The sequence below is a fragment of the Dendrobates tinctorius genome, unplaced genomic scaffold, assembly GCF_039654945.1.
Source record: "Dendrobates tinctorius isolate UK_male_01 unplaced genomic scaffold, ASM3965494v1 ptg000003l, whole genome shotgun sequence".
In the NCBI taxonomy this organism is placed as follows: domain Eukaryota; kingdom Metazoa; phylum Chordata; class Amphibia; order Anura; family Dendrobatidae; genus Dendrobates; species Dendrobates tinctorius.
Window position 1 is genome coordinate 64,124,109 of NW_027361671.1, and position 17,753 is coordinate 64,141,861.

Below are 17,753 nucleotides of genomic sequence, written 5' to 3' on the forward strand. Positions count from 1 at the left end.
TATCCAATAAAAAATTTTTGAAATTGTTTAAAAAATAGACACTTGCTTTTTCGACCGCTGGATCCACCATTTTTAATAGGATTGGTTCCTAAGCATTATTTTCTTGATCTAGACCCTTATTATCCTGTCTCTTTCATAGTACAAGCATTGCATTGAGTGGTGGACTAAAAGCTCTAAATAGTTGTTTCAACGTGTACTTTTACTTGGATACGTGAAGATACCTGAAGATGGCTTAAACTTGCTCTGTGCATCTTAATGATATGATATTGTTATGATAAAATCCTGTTCCAATGTAACTAGAAATGACCAATTTATGTTTGTTTTCTTTTGCTTATTTTTACAGCTATTGACTTAAAGAATGGATCTGGAGAAGTTTACCGTGGGAACGTTCGTGGCCGTGCTGATACTTCATTTACTTTGTCAGATGAAGACTTCATGGATCTTGTTCTGGGAAAACTGAATCCACAAAAGGTAAAACTTCCTGCCCAATACTTAGCAGCGTTGGTGCGGTTTGCTTACTGTGATAATGCACATTACCGCTGCACAGTGGACAACAAGGGATAATCTTGCAGTGCCAACATACAATCATTCTTATGTGTCCAATAATAAGCGTTAGACACTTCAAAATCAATAATTCAACATAATTTAATATGGTTTGTCACCGTTATATAGGAAGCGATTCCAACTCAAAAGGATAAAATCACAAATTTTTAGTCAGCATCAAAACTAAAAAAAAAAAAAAAAAAAAAATTATGAATAAAATACGGCAAGAAAAATCTCCTAAAAGGAGGGGAAAATGCACAACAAAAATAGATATGTGGTAAGAAGTGGTGGGACAATATACAGGGATAGCCACTGAACAAAACCCACCGATGCAAACACTGTGAAAGCAACAGAATACCTAGCCTGCAGTGGAAAGTGGTCTGCGTTGTAAAATGATAGGAGAGTTTTAGACAATGCTAAGAAGCTGATAAATAGGGCTACCTAAAAAATGCTGTATACATAATTCCCGCATAGGGCATTGTGGACAGGTTGATGCCCCCGGAAGAAGCGAGCAGCGAAACGGTGCCCATCCGGTGTGAGGAGAAAACTGACAGCTCCCACAGTCCTTAGAACCATTCTCCCATAGGTAACATTGCATTCCTTATCTGTTCATACTTTCTTTGTATACCTTTTGGGATATTGGTGTATATTGGGGGATTTTTTCTGGGAAGCCCTTTCAGTGGTGTCATACTAGTGCAGAGCATTGGTACTGGCTGCATCTAGGTACACCACTGTATCTGTATTCCCTGGGATCCACATGTCCGCAGTGCCCTATGCGGACATTATGTATACAGCATTTTTTTTGGCTAGCCCTATTTTTCAGCTCTTTCGCATTCTCTAGAACTCTTCTATTATTTTACAACACAGACCACTTTCCTCTGCAGGTTAGGTATTTTGTTGCTTTCATAAACAGTGTTTGCATTGGTGGCCCTTGTTCCGTGGCTACCCCTGCATATTGTCCCACCACTTCTTACTACATAACCTATTTTTGCTGTGTGTTTTCCCCTCCTTTCGGAGTTTTTTTTTGCCGTCTTTACGTATAATTTTATTTGTTTTTTTTATTTTGATAATGAATAAAAATTATTTGATTTTATCCTTTTGAGTTGGAATCGCTTCCCATCTAACACAGCGACAAACCGTGTCGAGCGGGAATGTTCAAGCCCCATGTCACCCCAGCTCTGCCCATTTTAAAACCTTTGCTCCACAGCCTATTTTAACTTTTTGTGACCAGGCCAAATTTTGCAGTTCTGACAAGTGTCAATATATGTGATAATAACTCTGAATGACACGCTTCAACGGATCCCACTGATTCTGAGATTTTTTTTTTTTTTTGTGACAGTTCATGATATTAGTAAACTTAGGTTGATATGATTTACGGTTTTAATGAAAATATATCGTGAATTTGACAAAAATGTAGAAAGAATGCTCAATTTCTTTACTTTTAGTTTTTATTCATTCAAAAAAACTCATGCAAAATAATAAATAACATATACCATATGTTAACTTTACGTCAGCATCATTTTTGAACCACATTTATTTTTTTTGTTAAAAGGGCTTAAAATGATCAATAATTGTTTATTTTTTCTAATGACATTTGCGAATCCTATTTTTTTTTTAAAAGGGACTTTGAGGGTGTTATAAGTCAGAAAACTTCTAAAAGTGACCGCATTGTAAAAACTGCACCCTGCACAGCATTCAAAACTGCATTCAGGAAGTTTGTTATCCCTTCAGGTGCCTCATAATAGCAATGTTGAAGAAAATAATGAAAAATTACATATTTTTCACTAAAATGTTGCTTTTGCTCCAAATATTTCATTTTCCTAAGGGGAACAGGAGAAAATGAACCACCCAATTTGTTTGCAATTTCTCCTGAGTACACTGATGATATGTGGGGGAAAACTACTGTTTGGGCACATGGCAGGACTTAGAAGAGAAGGAGTGCTATTTGACTTTTAGAGCTCAGATTTGGCCAAAATAGACTTTGCGTTGGAAGAGCACCCAAGGTGTCAAATCACCAGAAAACCCCCACAAGTCACCCAATTTTGGAAACTACACACCTCAAGGAATTTATTTAGGGGTGTGATGAACATTTTCAGCCCACAGGTGCTTCACAGAATTTGAAAACATTGAAACATGAAAATGAAAAATTAAGTTTTTCCACAAAATGTAGCTTTAGCCCCAAATTTTTCATTTTCACAAAGGTAACAGGAGAAAATGACCTTTCAATTTGTTGTGCAATTTCTCGTGAGTACACAGATATCTCATATATGGTGGACAACTTCTATTTGTGCATACAGCATGACTCAGAAGGGAAGGATTGCAATTTGACTTTTCAAGTGCAGATTTGGCATGAATAGACTGCGGAGCCATGTCGTATTTGAAGAGTCATTGAGGTAATAAAACAGTAGAAACCCCAGCAAGTGACTCTGTTTTGGAAGGTGCACCTCTTCAGAAATTTGCCTAGGTGTGTAGTCAGCATTTTAAACTGATGTCTGATGCACAGAATTGTGTAACATTGGGCAGTGGAAATAAAAAATGTTTTTTTCACTACAATGTTGTTTTAGACCCAAATTTTTAATTTTCAAATGGTCTATTAGGAGAAAATGGACCACATCATTTTTGGTGCAATTTCTTCTGAGATCGCCAATACCTTAAATGAAACTACTTTTCAGGCATAATGCAAAGCTCAGAAGGGAAGAGGCGCCATCATTTAGTGCAGATTTTACTGGAATAGTTTGTGGGTTTCAAGTCACATTAGCAGAGGCCCTGAGGTGCCAGAACAGCAGATACCGCCAATAAGTGACCACATTTTACAAACTTCACCCTTCAATGAATTTCATCGAGGGGTGTAATGAGCATATTGACACTACAGGTGTGTCACAAAATGTTATACTATTGTGAAGAAAAAATAATTACATTTTTATCACTAAAATCCTGTTTTAGCCCCAGATTTTTCATTTTCTTTTGGGGAAATGGATAAAAATGGAGCCATAATCTGTTACACACTTTCTCCAGAATATGACAATACCCCACGTGCAGTTGTACAGTACTCTTTGGCCACACGGCAGGGCTCAGGAGGCGAGGAGTGCTATTTGACTTTGGAATTTACACCCCTCTTTGAATTCATCCACAGGTGTAGTTGTCGATTTTGACTCGTTGGGTGATTTCCAGAAACAAAAACATGCTGTGGAAGCTGCAGAGTGAAAATGCGTATATGTCATTGTGCCCAGCTTTTACTTCTGGAGCAACGTACCTGTGAATTAAGCTTTCTCTCCTCGCTAAAGTAATGCCAAACATGTGGCACGTACTGCGGCTTAGGCACATTGTGGGGGTCAGAAAGGGAAGGGGGCATTTGTATTTGGAAAACCCTGATGGATCTATTCACTATAATAAGGCAAGCGGATTTACTCAGCCCTCCATCTGGCCTGTGTTCATCTGTGTCTTTCTTTTTAGAGGTGCACAACACTGTGGCTCACTGCTCTTTTGTGTGTGCTTAAATAAAGACTGACACCACCACATCATAGACCAAACTGAGTCCAAAATGTCTCCATCTGCCTCATTACAGGGCATGTTCCATTGGGGACTGCGCTTTTATGCACCCCTAAAAAGACTGACAACACCGGATCACAGGTCAGACGCATCCACAGTGCCTCCATCTGCCTCATTATAGGGACAAATGAATGTTTTTTTCATTTAATATAGTTTTTACATAAATATGCAGATTTACTGGCGTGATATCTTTTTTTTGACAATTGTTTTGCTTTTAGAATTTGTTTTTGTTCACCTTTTGATTTTTTTCCATTAATAAGTAGGGGCTATGTTGTTACATTTTCTCCATTCAGACTAGTTTTTATAGCGAACTCCTACCAGTCTAGTTCACCGCCAGAATGCCTCTAACATCCATCCCTTAAGTGCTTTTATGCTTTCTCTGTAACAGAAGACTTAAATGTAATAATGTACAAGTTTCTCAAATTGTACAAATTCTGAATAGCAAGATGACAGTGGGGGAACTAAAAGCTAAAACAGTCCACTGCAGTAAAAACTTAGTATTGTGCACCTTTTATATAATACATGGTCTTGCCAAGTCTTGTCTTAACATCGTCTCTCTCGCGGTCTATGGGTAGTTTGTCAATATGTGATATGTCACATGTTAATATGATAATACTGAAGCATTAAGATTGGATCCATCCCACTATAGTAGAAGTCAAACAGTCCTGAATTCTGGGTAGGCTTTTGTTGCTTGTTGAGCCGTGATTTCCTAGGACAATAATGGACATGCCCAGTTTTGGGCACCACATTTTAAAAAAGACATCAACAAACTGGAGCAAGTTCAGAAAAGAGCAACCAGAATGTTGACCGATCTGCAAACCCTGTCTTATGAGGAAAGGTTGCAGGATTTGGGAATGTTTAGTTTGCAAAAGAGAAGACTGAGAGGAGACTTAATAGCTGTCTACAAATATCTCAAGGGCTGTCACATTGTAGAAGGATCAACTTTATTCTCATTTGCACAAGGAAAGACTAGAAGCAATGGGATGAAACTGAATGGGAGGAGACACAGATTAGATATTAGAAAAAACTTTTTGACAGAGTGATCAATGAGTGGAACAGGCTGCCACGAGAAGTGGTGAGTTCTCCTTCAATGGAAGTCTTCAAACAGAGGCTGGACAGACATCTGACTGGGATGATTTAGCGAATCCTGCTTTGAGCAGGGGGTTGGACCAGATGGCCCAGGAGGTCCCTTCCAACTCTACGATTCTATGATTCTATGACATATCTGCTTAGAGAAACACAATGACACGGCTTGTACAGTTGTGGCCAAAAGTATTGACACCCCTGCTATTCTGTCAGATGATAATACTCAGTTTCTTCCTGAAAATGATTGCAAACACATTCTTTGGTATTATTATCTTCATTTAATTTGTCTTAAATGAAAAAACACAAAAAGAATTGTCCTAAAGCCAAATTGGATATAATTCCACACCAAACATAAAAAATAGGGTGGACAAAAGTATTGGCACTGTTCGAAAAATCAGGTGATGCTTCTCTAATTTGTGTAATTAACAGCACCTGTAACTTACCTGTGGCACCTAACAGGTGTTGGCAATAACTAAATCACACTTGCAGCCAGTTGACATGGATTAAAGTTGACTCAACCTCTGTCCTGTGTCCTTGTGTCTACCACATTGAGCATGGAGAAAAGAAAGAAGACCAAAGAACTGTCTGAGGACTTGAGAAACCAAATTGTGAGGAAGCATGAGCAATCTCAAGGCTGCAAGTCCATCTCCAAAGACCAGAATGTTCCTGTGTCTACCGTGCGCAGTGTCATCAAGAAGTTTAAAGCCCATGGCACTGTGGCTAACCTCCCTAGATGTGGACGGAAAAGAAAAATTGACAAGAGATTTCAACGCAAGATTGTGCGGATGTTGGATAAAGAACCTCGACTAACATCCAAACAAGTTCAAGCTGCCCTGCAGTCCGAGGGTACAACAGTGTCAACCCGTACTATCCGTCTGCATCTGACTGAAAAGGGACTGTATGGTAGGAGACCCAGGAAGACCCCACTTCTTACCCCGAGACATAAAAAAGCGAGGCTGGAGTTTTCCAAAACTTACCTGAAAAAGCCTAAAACGTTTTGGAAGAATGTTCTCTGGTCAGATGAGACAAAAGTAGAGCTTTTTGGGCAAAGGCATCAACATAGAGTTTACAGGAGAAAAAAGAGGCATTCAAAGAAAAGAACACGGTCCCTACAGTCAAACATGACGGAGGTTCCCTGATGTTTTGGGGTTGCTTTGCTGCCTCTGGCACTGGACGCTTGACCGTGTGCATGGCATTATGAAGTCTGAAGACTACCAACAAATTTTGCAGCATAATGTAGGGCCCAGTGTGAGAAAGCTGGGTCTCCCTCAGAGGTCATGGGTCTTCAGCAGGACAATGACCCAAAACACACTTCAAAAAGCACTAGAAAATGGTTTGAGAGAAAGCACTGGAGACTTCTAAGGTGGCCAGCAATGAGTCCAGACCTGAATCCCATAGAACACCTATGGAGAGATCTAAAAATGACAGTTTGGAGAAGGCACCCTTCAAATATCAGGGACCTGGAGCAGTTTGCCAAAGAAGAATGGTCTAAAATTCCAGCAGGGCATTGTAAGAAACTCATTCATGGTTACCGGATGCGGTTGGTCGCAGTTATTTTGGCTAAAGGTTGTGCAACCAAGTATTAGGCTGAGGGTGCAAATACTTTTGTCTGGCCCATTTTTGGAGTTTTGGGTGAAATGATCAATGTTTTGCTTTTTGCTTCATTCTCTTTTGTATTTTTTTCATTTAAGACAAATTAAATGAAGATAATAATACCAAAGAATTTGTGTTTGCAATCATTTTCAGGAAGAAACTGAGTATTATCTGACAGAATTGCAGAGGTGTCAATATTTTTGGCCATAACTGTATGTCTCTATTTGGGCATAAAGTTGAGTTCTTTCTAATCAGCTATTACAGAGAACCTGTCAGCACAATTTTGTAATGTAAGGTAAAGACATGGCTGTAATGGCATTGTGATACAGATTACAATGATACCTTTGGTGAAGAAATACGATTTAATGTTTTTCATTAATCACCATTTGAATAGAGATGAGTGACTTTGCCTTTTTTAGGGTCGAATCGGGTTTCATGAAACCCGACTTTCTCAAAAGTCGAGTCGAACGAAATAGGCCAACTATCGGGAAAAGTCAAAGGTCCAACTGAAACACAAAATCCAATGCAAGTCAATGGGGAAGCAAAGTCGGCAGGGAGTGGAGGACAGTAAACACACCTACATGCCAGACCGCTTTTTTTTTTTTTTGTAAATCTCTCTCTCTCTCCCCGGATGCTGCACATGTCCTCTCGTTGCCCACAGTGTACGTCCTTGCTCAGTGGCTTAAAAAAGTCACGTGCAAGCATTCTGGGAAATACGACTTTGGCACTCGTTTTGCCGATCGCATGGCCGACTTCACGCTGTGGTTGGGTTTCGGTCGGCGAAACCCGACTTTGCCGTAAGTCGGCGACTTATGAATCTGGCCGACCTGTTTCGCTCAACTCTACATTTGAAGTTTTCTGCTAATTAGATTTCGGTGCACAGGGCCCAGACTGTACTCTGGGTCTCCTCCCCCCTGTCTGTGATTCCCCAGCCCCCCCCCCCCCCCCGCCTGCCTCTTGTCTGTGAATGGCCTACCTCCTCTGAAATCTCAGCGGTGACCTGTCATTCACTGACCGGAGGCAGGCGGAGGGGCTGGAGAATCGCACACATGGGGAGAAGACCCCGAGTCCAATCTGGCCCCTGTGCACTGAAATCTAATTAGCAGAAAGTATAAAATGGTGTTTAAAAAAAGAACAACAAAGTGAATTTCTTCTCCAAAGGTATCAGTGTAATCTGTATTACAGCGCCATCACAGCCATGTCTTTACTTTACATTACAAGATCGTGCCGACAGGTTCTCGTTAAGCAAACAGCACAATGTTTTATGTAGTTTTGCAGGAATAAAGTTCTTTTCCTCCCATCAGCGGGGCTCAGAGTACGGGCACTGGACAGGTTCAGACGCCATTAACTTGCAGATTGACTCCATATCTGTAGGATAATAGTGTTTTTATTTCACATGACAGGTTCCCTTTAATTGCATTAAGTCCATTAATGTGCCACGATCATGCAGGGTGCACACAAATTTTTCAGATATTCTGTGATTAAATTATGTAACTTTTCATATTTTGAAACTTTCCAAACCCTTTTTATACCTTTTGAACAAAATATCCTGAGCTTTTCTGTAGCTTTTTATTGGCTACATATGTGTGGTATGAGATTTTCCAACTTTTGGAAAAAAAGAAAATAAAGTTTTGAGATACTCTGTCGGTTGTTCTTTACGCTAGATGTGCCTGTTCAGCCACCTATGGTTTGTAAGTATTGAATTTGTGTTATTTGAAATTGTAGTGTTCAATTTGTGGGAAAGTTAGGATGAACACATATGTATGTTTTATGAACCTGTCTTTATCAAGACCTCCTATTTCCAGGTTATTGGACCATGCTTCCCAGATCATCTGTCAGTAGAATGGGGCACTTGATATAAAGGATCTTTTGTTCTGAGCTGCTTTCTCATGTCATACTGATAGAATAACTTTCTCCTGGGTTATATTGGGCCTGTCATCCTCTTGTTGCCTGCTTTTCCACTCCAGTCACAATTCATTTGTAAACTTATGTATAATTCTAGAAAATACTCAGCCAAGTAGAGGATTCACGGCTGCATGACTTTGCAATCTGTTCACAGATCCATACCAATTAAATGTACAAGACATAAAAGAAAAGTACAAGAGAGTCGGGGCATAAAGATATAAAAATGCAATGGCATTATCTTCATACCACTGACTCAGCAATGAAAGCTAGCTTTGCCTTTAAGGCATAAGTATCATAATAGATTGGAATACTCAGCATTCTTCTAAGCATCATCAAAAAAATCTGATGCCTTCTATTTACCGCTGTGAAGACCTCTCTCCTCTCAAGAAAACCGCCATCCCAACACTTGCAATGTGTGCTGTCAACTGGAGCACTTCAGTTTTCTTTGCGAGGCATTTAATTTAGCGCTTTCTTCCTTTTGCTTTTGCCAGAATGTGACTGCAAAATTAAGTGTTCATTTATGTCTTCTGGGAAGAAAAGCTGCAGATTTCAATGTGTTGCTGATTATATTACATCTGAGGTTGTTCATTTTTGATGCTGTACATGTCTTTTTTTTTTTTTTTAGAATAACTCAACTCAACTCTTTTGGGAAAAGCTGAGATTTCCGGGGTGGAGTGCTTACAGAAAAATAAATGTAGAGGAAAAGAAAGAGAACAGAACAAGATGTGTGTCTGACACTTCTTCTTTGTTTTGTACTTAGGCATTCTTTGCTGGCAAGCTGAAAGTTAAAGGTAACATCATGCTGAGCCAGAAACTGGAACTCATACTAAAGGACTACGCAAAGCTGTGAGCGTCCTCCCGCAGGTCCGCCGACACCGTCCTGAGCGCCGCACTAACTGTAATGGAATGAGAAATGGAATGAAGCTAATCGTTGTCAGAATTCTTACCTTAGTGGACGATCAGAACACAAATTCAGAATTTATAATTCCTCCTGAGTAACTAATAAAAAAAAAAAAGGAATAATCAAATCACAATACAAGGAAGGGAAGATATATGTAACATCAAGTCAGCCAAGGTATAGCAGTTTCCAAATGATAGAAGAAATCACTCGTTCATATAGAGAATTGAGTTTTCTTATTCACACTGATTTCGCGGAATAATGGAGGACCTCCGAAGCTTATCAACCAGAAAATGTATTTAGTTAAAGGGGCCTCTCGGCGCATATCACTTAGGGAGGCTGTTGTTGTCGTAGCATTGTCTCTTGCCAGATCTCGTGCAGAGCCGAGGTGATCATCACATTTCCTGTTCTATACCCCATATCCAGTGATGTCAGCCGTGCTTCTCTCTTCTTGCCATGCGGAAGTTAGAGGCGTCAGAAAAGTGATACAGATTAATTTGTCAGTGATATGTGAACTCGCTGAACTAGCATACTGAAACTCATGAAATGTACTTCTAGTCCTTGGGAAATCTAGTTGTGATATGCTACATGACCAACTCGGCTCTGCTGCACTGACAAAATCCACATCGGTCAGTGCATACACTGCATAGAACAAGAATTGCTTTTTGAAGGAAATTCAGCATAATTCCTCCGAGTGTGAATCTGCAGTAACCATACCTGAAGAGTCTCCTGTAATGATCTCTAAAACTGCCATTGTGTGAGCCTTTGATATTCTTTTTTTTTTTTCTTTATCAAAAGGAAAAAAAAAAACCTTTGACTTTTTCTTCTCATGCAATGGTTCATTACCTTGATGACCTCTGTGGTCCACTGTCACACGCAGTGCAATGCCTAACATGTATGTAAATATCTGTTTAATAAAAATCAATGATTGATTTAAGTCTGTGCTTGAATTGTGTATTTAATGGTCAAATTTGCTCGCACTGGGTGAAATAACTCTACTTTCACGCTCCAATGACTCGCTTTATTAGATAATGTTTTTTTTTATTTTTTTTTTTTGCCAGGCAAACCGCATCACAAATATGTTCCAGTGCGCCGTGCAAGCTGTTCTCTCAAAGCATTGTTGTTATGTTTCATTTATTACTTTTGCTTTGTGTCTTGCATAAAGCCAAAACAGATATTTAATTGTCCTTAAATCATTTGCTTGCCGTATGTAATATGGAATTGGGATAATGTACAGGGATTTTACATGTCATCCAAGGTTACAGAAATGCATTAAATGTTCCCCAGCACACAGGGCTTGGAAAATGAGGAAGAAATCACAGGTGCAGATGTTAAAATAGAGTCCACATGGGTTATTAAAATTCTAGCCTTCTCTTAGAAGTTCTGGGCATCGGACTAAAACACTTTTAGCTCAAAACAGGATTTAGATATTGTGACTGTTTATGCAAAACCCTCTCTTTTAGCACAATAGAATAAAGTAAAACTATAAAATTAAAAATGTCATTATAAATTGACATTATATTCACATTTATCTATCCACTCATCTGTCATCTTTTCAATAAGACTGATGGAAAAATCTTCATACATGCACATAGAATATACATAATTTTATACATTTCTCTTTCTCTCTCAATTTAAGTTGAATACCTTGTGAAAATCCATGAGCTTCCCTGGTTCTGCCGTTCTTTTTTGTTTTGCCCAGTATCACTCCATTGTAGAGACCTACACATAAACATTTGTTACTTTTGAGACGTAGTATGGGAAATCTTAGCTAACAGACCAACTATTTTTTTGTTTAGGACAGTGCTTTTACTCTTTGGCAGCTGATCTAGCAATCTATCAGTCTTGGGGGCTATGAAGCAGGAGTTGACAACATCTGGAAGTGAGACTGAAATCGCAAGTCCCCAGAGAAGACTATGAAGAAATGCCCAGTTGGACTGCAAAACTGAAATTTCACATATTGTGCTCTCTGTTCTGATTTGTTTTGTGAATATCTCTGCAATGGAGCGATGCAGTGCAAAACTTAGAAGAGCAGCAGAATCATGGGAGCTCAGGAATGTTTAAAAAAAAAATTCAAATTTTTGAGCAAGTGACAAATCCTCTTTAGTTATGTAGCATAATAATAAAAAAGCACTTTGAATATTTTTTTCCCATTGAGCATTGCTTTGAAAAAAAGTCTCCATACTGAGTTGAGTTTCTTCAATGAGAACCAGTGTAGCCCCTGAGCTGCATCTTTCATCCAACTGAAACCCTGCTTTGTACATAAGAAGGGCACAAGTTGCCTTTTGTATATTTAATTTCCAATAGGAGCATTGCATAGCCTATAAGTCTCCTTACACTTGCATGTCACTCTCAACAAGAGTTGAGAGTTGTTACCCTTTAAACCCTAGTAAGGTTAAAACCCTCTTTTTTGGTTATAGAAGTTACAGATTTGGTCAATGCAGATGGTTGGATTGTTTTTCTCATTTACGAATTTCAATCCCTGCTTCTGTGCTTGGGAGTCAGTTAGGTGGGTGCTAATTAATGGCAGCTTTCCCTATATTATGACTGTATGCAGAGATGGTTGTCAAATGCGGATTAGGTTCAATCACTGTACTCCTAAGCAGAAAGCAAAATTCTAAGTTAACAAAATTCAATTTTTTACTAAATCTTTTTCAAAAAGATAAATATCAATCTGCTCTGCGTCTCTGGTGCAGCACCTTATTGTACATAGGGCTGTTTGTACGTCATGATTTTTTCTTTAACATTCTGTATGTGTCCAGACTCTTCCCTAGAGTATAACCCATGAGCAAGGAAAATGTAAGTAGGTGACAGTCCATTCTCAAGATTGATGGGAGTTCCAGCTTTTTTATCCTTCAAGGAGCCTAAAACGCGTCTATAAGCCACATGGTGTTATTCGCTAGTTGTCTCCTAACAAATTACATTTCGAGATGTACCTGGCAGGAAGTTGTAATTTCTTCATCTCCATGCTCAATTCATAAGTATTCTATTTTGGACACTGAATAAGAGTATTTATCAGTATGTGCCCCTACATTAAGAGCTGCAATGATTAGTGACTAATATACACTGCTCAAAAAAATAAAGGGAACACTTAAACAGAATATAACTCCAAGTAAATCAAACCTCTGTGAAATCAAACTGTCCACTTAGGAAGCAACACTGATTGACAATCAATTTCACATGCTTTTGTGCAAATGGAATTGACAATAGATGGAAATTATTGGCAATTATCAAGACCCACTCAATAAAGGAGTGTTTCTGCAGGTGGGGACCACAGACCACATCGCAGGATCAATGCTTTCTGGCTGATGTTTTTGTCACTTTTTGAATGTTGGTTGTGCTTTCACACTTGTGGTAGCATGAGTCGGACTCTACAACCCACACAAGTGGCTCAGGTAGTGCAAGCTCATCCAGGATGCGAGCTGTGGCAAGAAGGTTTGCTGCGTCTGTCAGCGTAGTGTCCAGAGGCTGGAGGCGCTACCAGGAGACAGGTCAGTACACCAGGAGACGTGGAGGGGGCTGTAGGAGGGCAACAACCCAGCAGCAGGACTGCTACCTCTGCCTTTGTGCAAGGAGGGACAGGAGGAGTACTGCCAGAGCCCTGCAAAATGACCTCCAGCAAATGTGCATGTGTCTGCACAAACGGTTAGAAACCGACTCCATGAGGGTGGTATGAGCGCCTGACGTTCACAGATGGGGGTTGTGCTCACAGCTCAACACCGTGCAGGACGCGTGGCATTTGCCACAGAACACCAGGATTGGCAAAGTCGCCACTGGCGCCCTGTGCTCTTCACAGATGAAAGGTTCACACTCAGCACATGTGACAGTCTGGAGACGCCGTGGAGAGCGATCTACTGCCTGCAACATCCTTCAGCATGACCGGTATAGCAGTGGGTCAGTAATGGTGTGGAGTGGCATTTCTTTGGAGGGCCGCACAGCCCTCCATGTGCTCGCCAGAGGTAGCCTGACTGCCATTAGGTACCGAGATGAGATCCTCAGACCCCTTGTAAGACCATATGCTGGTGCGGTTGGCCTTGGGTTGCTCCTAATGCAGGACAATGCCAGACCTCATGTCTGGAGTGTGTCAGCAGTTCCTGCAAGATGAAGGCATTATATTTTCATGGAAAAATAACCCATTAATAGATAGTAAAACAAAATACACTTATGTATAGTATTACCAACCAAATGGATACAATTTATTAGGACATAGAGGACAATCGCAAAGAAATATATAAAATATATAGAGAAAACAGCGAAGAAAAAAAGTCCAATACAAAATTAGCAAATTTATAAACAATTTTATTCAAGTGTATCAGGATTATCGGACCATAAAAGGTACATGGGCAAAAACAATGGGGCACACAGTGGTACATGGACATGGGAATGTACATAATGTTACAAATGTTTCATACAAAGTTGAAATATACACCATAATCCCATATATGAAAATTAACCAGTCACAGTATCCCTTAATCAAAGCCGGACAGCACTACCATATACCATATGCTGTGGAACTAGCCACCACTCATGGTATGTGCTAAAACCAAAGTAAACTCAAAATTGTCACACAACATCATATTACCTTCAGACTGGTCTGTGAAATAAGTCCACCCAAGTGTGCCCTCCCCAACGCACGTTTCGGCTAGATGGCCTTCATCAAGGGGTATGGAGAAAAGTAAAAAACAGGAAGTATTTAAAAGGAAAGCCCACCAATGAAAAAGTGGCTACAGGACACGTGATAAAACAAGCCAATAGGATAGCACTTATTTCACAGACCAGTCTGAAGGTAATATGATGTTGTGTGACTATTTTGAGTTTACTTCGGTTTTAGCACATACCATGAGTGGTGGCTAGTTCCACAGCATATGGTAGTGCTGTCCGGCTTTGATTAAGGGATACTGTGACTAGTTAATTTTCATATATGGGATTATGGTGTATATTTCAACTTTGTATGATACATTTGTAATATTATGTACATGTCCATGTACCACTGTGTGCCCCATTGTTTTTGCCCATGTACCTTTTATGGTCATCATTACCTCACTTCCCTCCCCTTTTTTCCAATAATCCTGATTGTTTATAAATTTGCTAATTTTGTATTGGACTTTTTTCTTCGCTGCTTTTTCTATATATTTTATATAAGATGAAGGCATTGAAGCTATGGACTGGCCCACCCATTCCCCATACCTGAATCCGATTGAGCACATCTGGGACATCTTGTCTTGCTCCACCCACCAACATCACGTTGCACCACAGACTGTCCAGGAGTTGGCGGATGCTTTAGTCCAGGTCTGAGAGGAGATCCCACTGGAGACCATCCACAACCTCATCAGGAGCATGCCCAGACTTTGTAGGGAGGTCATACAGGTACGTGGAGGCCAAACACAATACTGAGCCTCATTTTGACTTCTTTAAGGACATTACAACAAAGCTGGAACAGCTTGTAGTGTGTTTATCCACTTTAATTTTTTTGGGGGGACTCCATATCCAGGCCTCCATTGGTTAAGAAATTTGATTTCCATTGATGATTTTTGTGTGATTTTGTTGTCAGCACATTCAACTTTGTACAGAACAAAGTATTCAATGAGAATATTTCATGCATTCAGATCTAGGATGTGTTACTTGACTGTACCCTTTATTTTTTGAGCAGTGTATTAGAAGATTTCTGCATTATACTATTAATATTTTAGAGGACTGGATTCTACCACTACGTTGGCTATAGAACATGACAGTTCACATGAATTTTATAAAAACTTGTATTCCCTATGAAGTGATTATTCTGTGCCCTCTTTCTCCTACTGGTAATATATGAGCATTGGGTAATACCATTTCTGTTGTCAGTATGATATGACTCTATACAGTTTAGCAGTGTGGCCAGCCCATACCCGAAATTTCACCTGCAGCTAGCCAATGGGCTCACAATTATCACAATCGTGCAGAATTTCAGAATTTGGCCTATTGCGAGAGGTGGCCTTCCGGCCTCACCCTAAGGTTCACTTTTAGATGAGCATATTAAGGGTTTGTATGTGCCCCGTCTTACCGATGCAAACTGCTGCTTGACTGCGGGTCTAATCCCATTGGCAGGGTAATTGGAATGGCTCCAAAATTGTTACGATAATTTATGGGGGATAAAGTATTTATTAAAATAGACATTTCGGGAGAGGTGTACTGGTAAAGTAATGTTTCTATTGCTAAGAGTCCCCAAAAATAAGAAAGCACAAACAAAAAGAAGAAACAATTGTGAACATTTGTAATATTCATGGAGCTTTGTTTATCCTTCTGAATATGATGATTTCTCTTTTTGATCATGAGTTCCTTGTTCTGTTCTATAACAGGTACTGAACTAATTTATATCCATGTTTGTGAATAATTCATTTTAATTACATTTGTGACCTAAATCTATGTTTGTCAAAAGCTTCTCCAGGGGGATAGAACCAGCTCATGTGCCCATTGCTGTATGTTAATTAAAACCAGGTTTCACTTCAGTGAGAAAGTATTGCATCTGAGGCATAATAAATAGCATTTATGGAATAATGAAATTAATCATTGCATCATTTTAATCGGTTCTGAATAATACATGAATAGGTTCTATTCATATAAGTTCACATTAACCTCTTTAGGCTCACCTGTCATAAAGCGTGTGTGGAGAGTGTGGCAAGAAAATTTCAATATTTTAATCCATCGGTCCTGGGCTTTAACCCCTTAGTGACGGAGCTAATTTTGACCAAGTCAAATATTACAATTCTGACCAATGTCACATTAGGTGGTAATAATTGAGGGGTTTTTCTTGTGAGATATTGTACTTCATGATAGTGGTAAAATTTCTTTGATATGACTTGCGTTTACTTGTGAAAAAAATGGAAATTTGGCAAAAAAAGTGAAAATGTAGCAATTTTCAAACTTTTAATTTTTATGCCCTTAAACCAGACAGTTATGTCACAAAATAGTTGTTAACATTTTCCACATGTCTACTTTACATCAGCACAATTTTTGAAGCATTTTTTTGTTATTAGGAAGCTAGAAGGGTTTAAAGTTGACAGCAATTTCTCATTTTTCCAACAAAATTCACTAAACCATTTTTTTAGGTACCACATCACATTTGAATTACCGTAACTTTTAGGGGCCTATATGACAGAATATACCCAAAAGTGACAACAATCTAAAAAAACAGCACCCCTCAAGGTGCTCAAAACCACATTCAAGAAGCAATGTGGAAGGAAAAAAAAGATTTTACTTTTTTTCGTAAATATTTTTCTTTATATCCATTTTTTTTTATTTTCACAAGGGTAACAATAGAAAATGATCCCCATAATTTGTTGTGCAATTTCTCCTGAGCACACCGATACCCCATATGTGGGGGAAACCCACTGTTTGGGCGCACGGCAGAGCTTGGAAGGGATGGAGAACCATCTTGACTTTTTGAACATAAAATTTGCTAGAATCAAGAGTGGATGTCATGTCGCGTTTGGAGAGCCCATGCTGTGCCTAAACAGTGGATATTCCCATACTAGTAACCCCATTTTGGAAGTCACACTTCTCAAGAATTTTATTCAGGGGTATAGTGAGCATTTTGAGCCCATAGGTACAACACAGAATTTGATAACATTAGATCGTCATTGAATACATAAGTGTTGACTGCACGTGCTCGCTGTTCCAGTTTTCCTATTATGCTCGGGTATGCACCGAGTATCACGGATGCTTGAGTGGCATGAAAGTCCCCTCCCTGCATGTTTCGCAGCTGTTAGGCACCCAAAAGAAAACATGCGGGGATATGCGAGCACTTGCACTCAACACTAGCGGTCCTTTATTTTTATTTTTATTTTTTTACTTTAAAAAAAAAAAAAAAAACACAACCCTAGCTCTAATACAACCCTAACCCTAAGCCCATCTGCAAAGAATGTAAAAAAAATAAACTTTTTTTTATAATTTTTATTTAAGGGGGTGACATTTGATTTACAGTTTTTTTTTCTTTTTATCACTGTGTTAGGGTCAATCACAGTGATCAAAGGGAACCAATAGGAAAAAGTCCCTATTGATGTCGGGTACCAGCTGGCAGATCTCGGTGAGCACACTGCACATGTGCCTGCCATTGTTCTTCCAGGAAGATAATGCAAAGAGACGGAGGGGCTGGGGGATGGCGAAGGAAAGACTGGGGGATGGCTTAGGTACTGGGGGGGAA

The 17,753-nt window shown here is 39.4% G+C and overlaps 1 protein-coding gene across 1 annotated transcript in view; it reads left to right on the forward strand.

The window, feature by feature from the left end:
- HSD17B4 (hydroxysteroid 17-beta dehydrogenase 4) overlaps nt 1–10,511 on the forward strand; it is a 397,700-nt gene extending 387,189 nt beyond the window's left edge. Inside the window, exons 23-24 of the mRNA XM_073554879.1 lie at nt 344–471; nt 9,437–10,511. Of these exons, the coding sequence (XP_073410980.1) occupies nt 344–471; nt 9,437–9,526 (218 nt within the window). The 3' untranslated portion in view covers nt 9,527–10,511. The remainder of the gene's footprint in view (nt 1–343; nt 472–9,436) is intronic.
- The last annotated feature ends 7,242 nt before the right edge of the window (nt 10,512–17,753 follow it).